The sequence below is a fragment of the Quercus robur genome, chromosome 2 (genome assembly GCF_932294415.1).
Source record: "Quercus robur chromosome 2, dhQueRobu3.1, whole genome shotgun sequence".
NCBI classification, from domain to species: domain Eukaryota; kingdom Viridiplantae; phylum Streptophyta; class Magnoliopsida; order Fagales; family Fagaceae; genus Quercus; species Quercus robur.
Window position 1 is genome coordinate 26,211,495 of NC_065535.1, and position 14,627 is coordinate 26,226,121.

The following is a 14,627-nucleotide window of genomic DNA, read 5'->3' on the forward strand; positions in this document are numbered from 1 at the left end:
GACAATTATCACTGTTCACGCACTGTAGTAGCAGTGTTCACGAACTGTTTATATACTGTTCATGCATTGTTCACGGGACCTACATCCACTTTATTCAGAAAAAAATATTAAAAATGAGTCCCACGGTACTATTTACACATTTAAAATTTATTTTGTTACAGTATTTTCAGTTTTCAGTAAAATAAGTTGTATCCAAACGGACCTTAAGTTTAACGAAATTTTCACTAAAACTTCAAAAACACCCTTATATATTTAGCCATTTATTTTAAAATATGAATCTAATAGTAATATTGTAATTAAATTATTTTATTCATTTCTCTATATGTTACTCCAAAATAATGAGAGAGAGAGAGAGAGAGAGAGAGAGAGAGAGCTTTTTTAAGTTGGGGGCTTTTTTGGTTGATGTGTTCTTCTTCTTTTTTTTTTTTTTTATAAAGAAAATGGAAGGTTTTGATTTTGAGGTTAACTTAAGGAAGTTATGATAGGGTGGTGGTGTGGAGTATAAATGAAAGAGAAAGACCCAGAAGCGAAAGAGAGTGTGTTTGTGTGTTAGATCTGGGTTTGTGTTCTTATTGTTCTTATTCAAAACACACTTTGATCTCAATTCATGTAATTTTTTGTTTTTATTTTTGTTTTTAATTTTTTATTTAGTTAAAATTAATAAATTAATTTTTTTTAATCTAGATGTTAACGTGACATTTTTTAATGCCAAAATAAAAAAATTTATTATTATTTTAATAGTTTTGTTTGTCACCTAGGACTTTGCCGTTAGGGCATTGACAAAAATGACAAAAATGAATGGCGCTTTTTTAAATAGGGACTAAGAGTGATAAAAATAAAATCTATGAATCAAAGTAAGAATCGCTTGAAAATACAGAAACAAAAATGTAATTTTCGCCAAACTTTAACTTTACTACCATCAATGGAGCGTGGTTTTTTGGTACGTTGAATGCTAAAATAGTTTTTTTTTTTAGCAATTTTAGCACAACTATTGTGAGTATTCTTAGTTGTTACCAAATAGTTTCTCAAAAAAAAAAAAAAAAAAGAAGTTGTTACCAAATAAATGCGCTGTCAAGTACTAGCAAATTAGCAATTCGAAGTTATGACTTACACAACCACCAAATCACACAGATGTTGATGACACCGTGATACAGAATACAGAGACACCCACAGTTCTTTCCTCCAACCTCTCAAAACCGCTGCACCCACTGTTTTCACCTTCCAAATCCCGCTACTTTTGTGCTTCCATATTTCAACTACCCAAAATACCCTTTCTACCCTTTTATACTCTATTACTACCTTTTTATTTATTTTTTCCTTTTACTAACGAGGTACTGACTCGTTAAAAATCAAAATTCTTATTTTTTGTTTCTGAATTAAAAAAAAAAAAACATACAATAATTAATCAAGATGAAGATTTCGCAATTCAACGGCTACCAAAATTATTCTAAAAACGCAGCTGTTTTGGAAAAGATTAATTTGAAAAATTGAGTCCACTGTAAAATCATCCTAAACATTTTTAATAACCAAATCTCTACAGAATGGCATTACAGTAATTAAGAGAGAAAAAAGAGGCCAAATTATTAGTCTCCAATACCATAAATAAACCAAGTAGGCTCATTCCAAAGTGTGACACTTCCACAATAGCATAGCAAAGTAAAAATAAAACAAATACAAATGCAATCCTCACAGTCAATCCACATGTTCAGCACCCAAAATCTTACATGGGTCCCACTCTTGAAACAACCTACAACCGCCGTCAGATTGCGGCGGTCACCACCACCGATCACGGCGGTCAGTGCAACAACATCACCACCCCAAAGAAGGGCCCACACAATGCCCCCTGAAAAGGCAGAAGTGTTCAAGTCACTGGAAAATTGGGCCACAAAGTCGGTGCTACCATTGTTAAAGCCCGTGGAGCAATGCTGGCAACCCCAGAACTTTGTGCCGGACCCCGCGCTGCCGTTCGAGGAGTTTAAGGACCAGGTGCGGGCCCTACGAGATCGGACGGCTGAGCTTCCTGATGAGTATTTTGTGGTGCTGGTTGGTGATATGATCACCGAGGAGGCACTGCCCACGTATCAGACCATGATCAATACGCTTGATGGGGTTAGGGATGAGAGTGGGGCTAGCCCTGACCCGTGGGCTGTGTGGACTCGGGCTTGGACTGCGGAGGAGAATAGGCATGGGGATTTGCTGAAGACCTATTTGTATTTGTCGGGTCGGGTTGATATGTTGATGATTGAGAAGACGGTGCAGTACTTGATTGGAGCTGGAATGGTCAGTGATTTCTGCTCACTACTGGAACAACCTTCTTGTGCTTTAATTTTTTTTTTAATCAAAAAAAAAAAATTATACATTTTCAATTTTTCATACTAAATTTTGACCCAAATTTTCTCAAATTGTATCAATATTTCCTAATCTTTAAAAAAAAAATTTATATATGGGAATTATGGTTGTTCATTACAATTGATTTAATTTAAATGAATGTTGTAGTTTTATTTTTTTGTTCCACAAAATATATATATATTATCCAAGGTAAATTTCGTAAAAAGATCTGATTTTTATTAAATTGAGAATCAAATTATATAGATTTTTTAAGAAAAGAATTAGATAAGATGGGAATTGTGTCTTTTCATTGCAATAATGAGGGAAATTTCGTAATTTTATCTGATTTTCTTCTCATTTAGGGTGTTTGGTAAAGAATTTTAAACAATTCAATATTTAAACGTAAGTAAACAATTTTAGGTGTATTTTTACGCATTTTATCACACATTTTTTTTATCCATATATTTTTAAAAAATACAAAAATTACTTGATCAACCATACCAAACACCCATTAGTGTTCAATTTAGTGATATGGATATTTTTATATAGAAATCCAAATTTCAGGTAATTTTGTAACCACGTTCAATTTTCTTCCCATTTAACGTTCAGTTTAGCAGTAATTTGAGATGGGAAAATTTATAATTTCTTCAAAAATTAAAATTTTATATTTTGATTATTAGTACTTGATTTTTTAATTTATAGGATCCTGGGACGGAAAACAACCCGTACTTGGGGTACGTGTACACGTCATTCCAAGAGAGAGCAACATTCGTGTCGCACGGGAACACAGCAAGGTTAGCTAAGGAGAGCGGCGATCCAGTACTAGCACGCATATGCGGCACGATTGCATCCGACGAGAAACGCCACGAGAACGCGTACGTCAAGATCGTCGAAAAGCTCTTGGAAGTGGACCCCACCGGTGCCATGCTGGCAATCGCTGATATGATGAAAAAGAAGATCACGATGCCTGCGCACTTGATGTACGATGGGCGGGACCCACGCCTGTTTGAGCACTTCTCTGGTGTGGCCCAGCGTTTGGGGGTTTATACGGCTGATGATTATGCCGACATATTGGAGTTTTTGATCGGACGTTGGGGATTGGAGAAGTTGGAAGGGCTGAACGGTGATGGGAGACGTGCGCAGGATTTTGTGTGTGGGTTAGCGCCTAGGATTAGGAAGCTGCAGGAGAGAGCGGATGAGCGTGCAAGGAAGATGGAAAAACACAAGGTTAAGTTTAGCTGGATTTTCAATAAGGAGCTCCTTTTGTAAATATGAATCAATGAGTGTTGTTATGTCATAACATTTTCGCACTTAAGATTTTATGGCAAATCTTAAGTGATAAGTTATCTCCGGTTCTTATTTGAGTTTTGCTAATGTTATAAATGTGACATTAATCCAAAGAAGTGTTTGGATCGCTTGATGCTATATTAAATTCTGATGTTAGATTATTGTAACGGAATGAAACATTCATGTAATCACGTTAAAGCAATATAACATTATCTTGTTTGGTTCACTTGATACATTACATGATGTTCCAAAAATGTAACTTTGCAATATTAAACAATTTAGAATGGATTTCCACAAGTGTCATTTTAAAATAACCAAGCAAAATTATATTTTTAATAAAAAAAAATCATATAATAACTAAACAAAAAGTTTTACTTTCCTCAATTTTCTCACCAACCAATCATCTAAAAAAATTTAGACAATTTTTTTTCACTTTCTTGCAGTTTCTCACCAACCAAACAACGTAGATTCAACAAAATTTTCAATCTAATTTCACAAATGTTATAGAAATTTCCAAACAAGAATTAGAAAAGCAATGAATTATAATTTGTTAACCTCTTATTTTAGTTAAGATTGATAAAAGTAGATTAATGCAACAACATAAATTAAAGCAAGAGATAGGAAAAGAAAGAAAGATAGGAAAAGAAAGAAAGGAAAAAAAATATTATTGTGACGCCCCAAAATCATAAATAATAAAAGTTTATTTAATTAAAATAATCTATAAAAATATTAAATAAATACAACTAGCAATCTAAAATTTCATCACAATTGTCAGAGCTTTAATCCCACCAAAGATAAAATATCCTCAAAATAATTCTCCAATATAACATTTAATACCATAAAAATAATAATAAAATCATCAGTTCCATAATATAATTTGCAACTGTTGTCTTCCAAGAATTTCTACTCCAATGATCTCACTAATGTATCTATAAGGAGGAATAAAAAGGGATGAGATAATTCAATAAGTGGAATTCACTAACATTGAGATGTAGGAACAAACCTTTGTAAATAAATATTCCATACAACAAAGTTATAACTTGCAAAACTATCTGTATCTTAACATCAAATATTTCATATGAAAATATCATTATATTGTGAGCCATCATAACATACCAACACCATCATATAAACAATTTCCTAAACTTTTCTCATGGTCAACGTTTACACCCTATTGACAGTCCCTTTTTAGGATTAAAACCTCATTTTCATCCATTTTCTTAAGGGTGGCTGTTTTGGAACCTAAATATGCACTCCCTTGTTAAGGAGTTCCTTTTCGAATCCTAAATGGTATACTCCCTTATTAAGGAGCTACTAATTGTGCACTGTTCTCCTTTTCTAGGACCATCTTTTGCTAAAGACTAGCTACAGTATGATTGTCCCTTGCTAAGGACTAATACAACACTGAGCCTTTAATCACAACTTACCTTAGGATTCAAAATAAATTCAAGATGCTCACAGCAAATAATCTAGTCATAAAACTCACAAATACCACACATACAAATTTAAATAAGTTTAGGTTATCTCACAAGTTTTTCTTATAACAAATAATCAACGTTTTCATACAATGTGCACATCAAACATTTATAGGAAATCAATATATTTATAGATTATCAACATATTTCTTTGATATAAGGATAGTTTGATAATCAAAACTGTTTTTGAAAACCCCACAAAATTAGTAAACACCACTTATCTCTTAGTTGCAAAAATGAAATCAACCACCCTTGAGTCATAATAAATCAGTAAAATTAGAACCTAACAACACCAAAAATAGGTTCATCAATACACGAATTTCCCACTTGAAAATCTGTTTTCACACTTAAATAGTTTAATCTATCAATATTAAAACCTATGGAGATGTTTAGATTCTTTGAAATACACTTTAGCTTTGCCAGTGGGCTTGGCTATGCTCAAATTTCCTTTCTCTCTACTGCCCAATTTCATTCCTAGTTAGTGGACGTTTTTCTTTGCTAATATCGAAAAAAAATGAAGGCATTATTTTGATGTCATTGGAAAGGGTATAAGAAATATCTATATATTTTTTCTTTGTTGAAAATTTCTTGTTTTAAGAAGTCATCTTAACTTGCTAGTAGCTAAAAGGGTCATGATTATTGCCCATTAACACAACCCATAACAATTATAGGACATGTTTTCCATTAATATAAGGATAGGTGGAGATTCATGAGACCAACGCCTTTTGGACCCATTCCATGACACATGCCTATATGTACTTGCCTAGTCTAAGTATGATAACAATTATAGGAGTCATTTTCCATTAATATAATGATAGATTAGGTTATTGGGCTGACACCTATAGGTACTAAAATAATTTTATGCACAAACTGTCTTTCCTGTATGCGTGAGACAATTGCTAGCCATTGAATATTCAAACTTTCTAAATGTGTGTTTGGATACCATTTATTTTGCTGAAATTGAAAAATTATTACTGAAAGTACTATAGATAAAAGTAAAAGTTAGTTGAAATAGTACAATGAGACTATGAATAGTGTCAAAAAGTGCACTGGAGCCTATGAATAGTAGTAAAAATAAGCTGAATAGTGAAATAATTTTCATTTTTCATCCTAACCCAAACACACACTAAATTTAGAGCAGAAGAAAATCACACTTGCAGCTTCCACGCATAGCCGCTGAGAAGAAAAGAAAAACTCAATCGTGTTCTGCGACTGAAACAAAAGGAACTTAAGAGGTAAAAGGATAGGGTTTAAAACCTTATCAAGGCCCATATATATATATATATATATATATTTATATATGCCATCTGCCATCTCACTTGGGCCTCTATACCATAATAATTATCTGATTTAAATATTTTAGGCCCAAATTAATTAAATCCATTTAATTGTGGGCCTCATTTTTAATTTACGTATAAGAAAGAAATAAGTAATAAAATTATAGGGTGTTACAATTATACTCCTTGCAATTTGTTCGTATTAATATTAGGCATAAACTTGGTATTAGCATGCCGGTACATCCCAGATTGGGGTTTGACAAGTTTAATCTAAGGTCTACAAGACTTGGCACACTTAACATTTTTGTAGTAGTACCTAAAGAGTAACTAAAGAGTAAACTCTCGATAAAGTTTTAACCTACAAAAAACAACTCAGGAATGGCTGAGAATGCTCCCTCTACACGTTCATCGGAAGAAATGGACCACCTAGTTCGCAACACCAAAAAGCAAAAATCCACCTCTGTTGACTTTTGCCCACAGTAGCCCATCAAATCGTATAGAGACTCTCTTACCCACTTGTCCCCGAATTGGGAAAACCATGCTCCAGAAGATGCATCTAAATGACAATGACGCGGGCTCCGATTTAGATGAAGACCCTGAAGATCCCTACGCGGTGATTCTTCTCTCTAGCGAAGGAAAGAAATGCATTCGAGCCTCGTGGCTATCTACTTTGATAGTCAAAGCTTTTGGGAAATCCCTAGGTTTCAAATATCTTGACTTTAAAATCAGAGCCATATGGATGCCCTAGGGAGAACTCCAATGTATTGACCTCGGCCTAGACTACTTTCTCATCAAGTTCAAGCTTGAAGAAGATTATTGGAAAGTCATCAACAATGGACATTGGTTCATCGGCCAAAATTTTTTTTCAATCCGAAAATGGTCTTCGGGCTTTCGACCCTTAGATGCTCGAATCACCACGACGACTGTCTGGGCCAAACTTCTAGAACTCCCCATTGAGCTTTGCAATAGAGACATACTTCAAAGAATCAGCAACCAACTTGGAAACCTTCTAAAGATCGACACCCGAACCATTGACAATGCTAGAGGGAGATATGCCCGCTTATGTGTCCAAATAGATTTAAATTCTCCTCTTACATCTAATGTGATGCCCCAATTTGATTAATTGTGTGATGTGTGTGGGTGTGTGATAAGTTCCACATCGGGTATTTACTGGGTAGATCTGGGCTTTATTAACAACTACAAGGAGCCTTAATTGTGACTAGTCCTTTTGAGGTATAGTGCAGATGTGGCTAGCACTTTTCCTTTGTTCGTTACATATGGTATCAGAGCCGGGCCGGTAACCCCGTGTGGGCTTGGAGACACTATCCCACAAAGTGGGCCCTAACGAGGACATTAGGGATTTAAGTGGGGGAGATTGTGATGTCCCAATTTGATTGATTGTGTGATGTGTGTGGGTGTGTGATGAGTCCCACATCAAGTATTTACTGGGTAGATCTAGGTTTTATTAACAACTACAAGGAGCCTCAATTGTGACTAGTCCTTTTAAGGTATAGCGTAGATGTGGCTAGCGTTTTTCCTTGGATCGTTATACAGTGTAATACCCTGCATACTTTTATTTGAGGTTATTATTATTATTATTTTTTTAAAAGATAATTGATGGGCCATAGGTATTCTTTTTATTAGTAACTGTAGCCCGCTAACCCACTAAGCCCACATCTCTAATACAAACTACAGGGTAGAGGAAGAGATAATCAGGGTTTTCATAGGAAGGGTTTTATCAAAGTGGCTAAGAGGTATTTTTTTCTTGGAGTTAATTGAAGAGGCAGCTAATTGTTTCAGGTATGATTTTTCATCCATTAGAAACAAAGAATTAAAGGATTAAAATTTTATCTTAGAAACATTGGCGATATGTAGATTTGTTTCTAAGAGATATCTTTTCCTTAATGTTGGTCCTTGAATCCTAGATTGAGCCACAGAATTTCTAGAATCCGTGATTTTGGCTAAGTCTTCTTCGGTTTTGCACGTATAAATTATATATATTGCCATCAAATCTTCTATTAGATTTGTGTATATTAGGTCCTACTAGATTTTCCACGTTTTCCTTGATTATATTACTAGTTTAGGATTGACCCTAAAGAGAAGGTGGCGGTCAATAATAACATGAAGTCTTGTAGTTGGTTAAATTTGATATTTGATATACTGGATGATTGTTTTAGAATAACTAATAGATATATTCAGATTTGATGTTTCTACATGTGGGAACTAGTTCTGCCTATATTATGACTCTAGGAAAAAAATAAAATAAAATAAAAAGAGAAGGTTGTGGAGTATTATAGTGTTTTAGGAAGTAGTTTATGATCATGAAATTTCTTGCTTATTCATTAAAGTAATTTTCTGTTTAGAGCTTACGGAAGACTAAAAGTGCTCGGCTGTGTTCGAATATATTAGCAAGAGAGGTAAGTAATTATGCATAATATGCACAAGTTTTGTCCATTAGGTTCTTAGAAGTTTTCAAAAGTTTTGTATTTCAAACTTATATTTTCTAAAGTTTGTCAAAAGTATTTTTGTATCTTTGAAAGAGAAATTTCGACTATTAAATAATGTTTTAAAGAGATACTTTGAATTTTAAATAAGTTTTGAATGTCCAAATCTCATTTAAAAAATGATTTCTAAACTAAACTATTTTTCCGTAAATAATTGAGTTTCAATGTAAGCTTTCTAAAAAGGTTCTTGTCCTTTAAATTTGTTAAAACCAAGTAATTTTAAAGTCATATTCCTATTCTCCAAATGATATTTGAAACGTTTCTTTTAGCAAATTGAAATTTCAGATTTACTCAAGAATTGTAATATATTTATATAAACTCATCAGTTCTTATTCATTCCCTAAGAGGGTCAAGCATCCTTTGATTTATGTTCTATTCAATATTGTGATCTTTGATATGCCTCTGTATTTGAAAAGAAATTGTTAATATCAAGTAAATTATTATATTTTGTATAAATTTTGCTTTGTGTTATGTGACTCAAAATAAGTGTTTTTGGATTTGATTAGATATATCAGATATATGTGTAAATCCGCTCACAGGATTGTATGTGAGAGTATGTGTTGATCCCTCACCAACAGGGGTTAGATGTTGGTATCCGCTCACAAGATTGTATGTGAGAATATGTGATATGTATATGTGACACTGTGCTCTGATCAATTATGTGTATGTGATTTCAAATGATTTTAAGATGCGATTACATATGTATTAAGTGATTCATTATATGTTTTAGAATAATTATTTTTGACATCATTGAATGAGTTTGTGAAAAATCAAAATACTCATGCTTTGCTTGACTCTATTCCGTTGTATATTCTGTATAATTACTTACTAGATGTGTGGCTCACCCCATCAATTACTATTTTTCAGATTAAAGTATAGTTGGGAATATAGAACCGTTGGGTCGCTTTGTAAGGTGCAAGGTAGAGCATGGAAGTTGTAGGCGACTTCAGTATGAATTGAAGACTTATAGAATTTAGTTACCTTTATTTTGTGATTCATGTTTTTGTTATGGTGGAGATTATTTTTCCCATTTATGGAGTTTAGATTTTTGTAAGAGGTTTTTTTAAGAGTACAATTTTCTTTGGAGTATTGATTTATTTTGGATTAATTATGTTTATGGATTTGTATAAGTTTAGCAGGTTAGTCATGCATCTAAATTCATTTTCCATGGATTTGGGTCGTGACATCTAAAGTGCGCATTGACTCTCTTCTTTAACCTGTCCAATATGAGGGAATCTCCACTCTATGCTTCGAATGTGGTTGTGTCAGCCACACAGCTTACAGCTGCCCGACAATTATTCGACCATTGGCCCCACCATCCCCAACCCTACACACCTCACCCCCTAACCATTAGTTTGCAAAACCCACTAACCCAACCCGACACGCCACCCCTCGCTTTTCTCATACTTCCTAAGGGAATGTTACTACACGTGCTCTCAGCGCGAGTAGCTCTACCTGAAACAACTTTCTCCCTCGTACTCACATCCCAAAAAATCATTCTTTTGTCCCCTCTGACCTCGCCAATCACTCCCATGCTGACAACAACAACTCGAGACCACATCCTCAAGAAACCCCTCCACCCCCTGTCATGCAAAATCCCCATGCAGAAAAAACAAAAAGCTACGTACGCCCCCCCTCTTTCCGAAAAACTATTCCTCAAAAAAACCTTGTCAAAACCTCTATTTCCCTTTCACCACCTGAGACATATCCACACCCAAGGAACCTGTACCTTCCTTTCCCACCACTAGGAATGGCAACGGGTCGGGTTCGGGCCGGGTTTTTCCATACTCGAACCCGACCCGCGGGCCATGACCTGTAGCCCGAACCCGGCCCGTTTACTAAACGGATTTTTTTTCGGGGCCCGAACCAGCCACAGCCGGGCCCCGTTAAGCCCTGCCAGATTTGGGCCGGATTGGGCCCAAATCGTGGCCCAACCAAAAAAAAAAAAAAAAGAATTGAAGAATAAAAGACTTTTATACTTTGCCCCCTCTCTCTTCCCTCTGCAACACCACTTTTGTGCTGACCCATTGCCAATGAATTGGGTATGCAAAGTAACACAACACAGAAATTCAAAGAGTTTTTTAACAAATTCATCATAGTTTCAAACTACCTGAGCTCTTCAAAGGAATTAATAAAAAGATCATTTTTTTTTTTTTATATTACATGAATGCAAATATAATACTTTCAAAAACCGAAACTTGTGTAATAATCACAGCTAGAAACTTGTATATAAATTCAACTCATTTTGTGAACTTTTACAATCAAAATTAGGAAATCAGTAACCCATCCCCAGTCCCCACAGGAAAACCCATACCCAAAAAAAAAAAAAAAAAAAAACCTTCCTTGCGTTGTGTTCTTATTGTACCCACTAAAAAAATCCATAGAAAAATCTTAGTATCACCGTAATACCATAATCAAAACAATTGTAATACCTTGCTGTCATCATCAATACCCAAAGACATCACCCACATCTTAATCACAAAATAGCAACCCTAGCCGAGACCCATTCCTCCACCACCGAATCAAGCCTCAAAAAATCAGAGAAAACAACTCAATGATTGAGACGAAATGAACCCCCAAAAAAAAAGAAAAAGAAAAAGAAAAGAGAGAGAACGAGGCGATCCAGTGGAGACACACGGAGGGAGCGAGGCAGCTGGGCTGAGGCAGTGAGGCGTGGAATGAATGGGGTTGTGGCCGGCGGCAGTGATGCAGGGATGAGAGTGAGTGTGAGAGTGACTAAGGGTAAGTGTGTGAGGGTGGCGTGAGCTACTGCTGCTGGAAAAAAAAATGAGGGAATTAGGGTTAGTAATAGCAATATATATATATATAGAGGGGTTTTTTTGTAATTTCAGGGTAACCGGGTTATATCCGGGCCGGGTTTCAAGTTAGGTTTTGGATTTTTTTTATAAAATCCGGACCCGACCCGAACCCACTTCGGGTTTTTTTTTTTTTAACCCATACCCGACCCTATTCCTAATCGAACTGGATAAAATCCGGCCCATTCGGATCGGACCGGACCGGGTACCCGCGGGTCGGGCAAAAATTGCCATCCCTACCCACCACTCTTCCTGCTAACCCCTACGGTCACTGTAAGCATCCCCCAAAGCATAGATATCAGCTCCTCGATGAACTCTGACACCCCCCTTTCATAGATATGGAAAGCACGCCTTGCCCTTTATCAAAAACAGATGTTTCCCTTGCACCACCACCCTCTAACCTAAACAAACCTTCTCACCCACCCAAAACCTCTGTGACTCCCCTCTCAAAAACTTTCGATGGACCTAACTCAGCCTCTACCATAAAACCTTTTCGACCCAAGCACCTAAAACCACTAGGCACTGTTATCCCACTGTCGCCTGAGACTGATTGGAAACAACCTTCTTCAATGGATACAGACATGCCTGAACCAGTTCTAGTCCCACATAGAGGAGGAGATGGGCCGCACCGTGCAAACCCAGATCCACACCCTTCCTCTGAACACCCCGATTGGAAAGGTGATCATCCCTCTCTCCCCAGACTTAGCATTTGTCTCACCACAAATATCCCTCCTCCCTCCATCCCCAACCAGGTGGACAATACCTCACTGAGGTCCATAAGAAGCCCTCCTTCCCCTAACCCACACAACCCCCCTAAACCAAGTTTTCGCAAGGAACAGTGCCCTAGCCCAAGAAATTTTAACAGCCTTCCTTTCTCTAGAGAACTCCCCAATCATCCTCCTATTCTTGGGAAGGGAAGAGATGGCTACAGTGATCTCAGTTAGTCAACAGGTCCTTTGCTTCAGACTTTCAATAGACCTCCTCATGAACACTCGAATGCACTATGCAATATATTGCATGCTCCTTAACCCACAACCTCAAAGCCTTTTGACTCCTCCACCCATGGAATGGAGATCTGTTCATGTTCATATGAACAACCCTTTTAATATCCTTCCAATGAAGATCCTCCTTGGGAATTACAGAGGTGCAGATAACTGCAACTTCTGTCGTAATTTCGCTAATCTAAACCGCGTTCACCGACTCGACATTACTGTCATTATAGAGACTCGCATATCAGGTCATCGCGCCAAGGCAGTCAGCCTTTCCTTAGGATTTGACAGTGTTTGCCATTCTGATGCAACTGGCTTTCAGGGAGGCATATGGGTTCTTTGGAACGACAATAACATCTCCCTCGACATCCTGTCAATGATTGAGCAATCTATCAATGCCTTTGTGCTGGTAAGTCTCGTAAACCCCTCCTCCTCTTGGCTTTTCTCTGCTATTTATGCTAGTCCAGACTTTAACAAGCGCTTAACACTTTGGGAAGAACTCTCATCTCTTACACCCCATTCCCACCTCCCTTGGATGCTAGCTAGGGACTTTAATGAGATCTTAACACACCATGAAAGCCTCAGCAGCACCCCTTTTGCCGAAGGCGCATGACCATCTTCAACAATTTCATTAACTCGTGTAACCTCATTGACCTCGGTTACAATGGACCCTGCTTTACCTGGACAAACAAAAGAGACACAGGCCTTATTATGAAGCGTTTCGACAGAGTTCTTGCCAACTCCCACTGGAAACTCCTCTTTGAAGAAACAAATGTCCTCCACCTTCCTAGAGCTTCTTCTAACCACCACCCGATCCTTGTCAACACAAACCCACTCCCCTTCAATTACGGCCAATGACCCTTCCGTCTCAAAACCATCTGGTTCACCGACACCTCCTTCCTCAGCATCATTAAAGACTTATGGCGTGCCCTCCCTAATGATATCTCCCTGGCAATCCAAACCTTCACCCAGCGGGCTAAGATGTGGAATCGTAACACTTTCGGCAATATTTTCCACAAGAAAAAAAGGGTTTTGGCACATCTAAACGGCATCCAAAAAGCCCAATGCTACGGGCAAAACAACTTTCTCTCAATTCTTGAAAGAAAACTTGCGAAGGACTACCAGCAAATCCTTCGTATGGAAGAAGAATTTTAGGCGTTGAAATCTAGAACCAAATGGAACCTCCTCGGGGACAGAAACACAAACTTCTTCCACTTATCTACCATTTGCCAAAGACGTCGTAACAAAATCTGGTATATGAAAAACTATGTTTGCAATTGGTCTTACGACCCCACCGAGATCAAAAAAATCATCCTTTCTCACTTCACTAACCTTTACTCCTCGAAAACCTATTATGTCCCCCTCTCTCGACCAACCCCACAAAATTTTCCCTTCATTCCCACTCACATCTCTAACGCTATCTCGGGTGAGGTCATAGATAGCGAAATAAGAGCAGCCATCTTCTCCTTCAAGCCTATGAAAGCCCAAGGGCTAGACGGTTTACATCCTATCTTTTTCCAAAAGTTCTGGAACATTATGGGACAATTAGTCACAACCCATGTCAAGAACGTCTTCAAATCAAAGAAAATCTCTAAAAACTTGAACGCTACCCTCATATGTCTTATCCCAAAAGTTGCCAAACTAGAAATAATACAACAATTCCAACCCATCGGCCTTTGCAACACCATTTACAAGACAATCACAAAAATCATTTTTCTCAGAATCAAGCCTTACCTTGATGACCTCATCCACCCTTTCCAGGCTAGCTTCATCCCTGGTCGAAAAGCTAGTGACAACATCATCCTAGCTAAAGAAGTCATCCCTACTATGTCCATCTTCAATAGCAAAAAAGGTCTCATGGCTCTAAAAATAGATTTGGAAAAGGCCTTTGATAGACTGAATAGGGCTTCATCAAACATATTCTTGAATTCTTCAACTTCCCTAGTGACAA

At 36.9% G+C, this 14,627-nt stretch overlaps 1 protein-coding gene across 1 annotated transcript; it reads left to right on the forward strand.

Moving 5' to 3' along the window:
* Nucleotides 1–1,620: 1,620 nt before the first annotated feature.
* LOC126713075 (stearoyl-[acyl-carrier-protein] 9-desaturase 6, chloroplastic) lies at nucleotides 1,621–3,841 on the forward strand. The gene is made up of 2 exons (XM_050412727.1): nucleotides 1,621–2,280; nucleotides 3,031–3,841. Exons 1-2 carry the CDS (start codon nucleotides 1,678–1,680, stop codon nucleotides 3,595–3,597), a joined length of 1,170 nt encoding a protein of 389 aa, XP_050268684.1. The 5' UTR covers nucleotides 1,621–1,677; the 3' UTR covers nucleotides 3,598–3,841.
* Nucleotides 3,842–14,627: the final 10,786 nt, after the last annotated feature.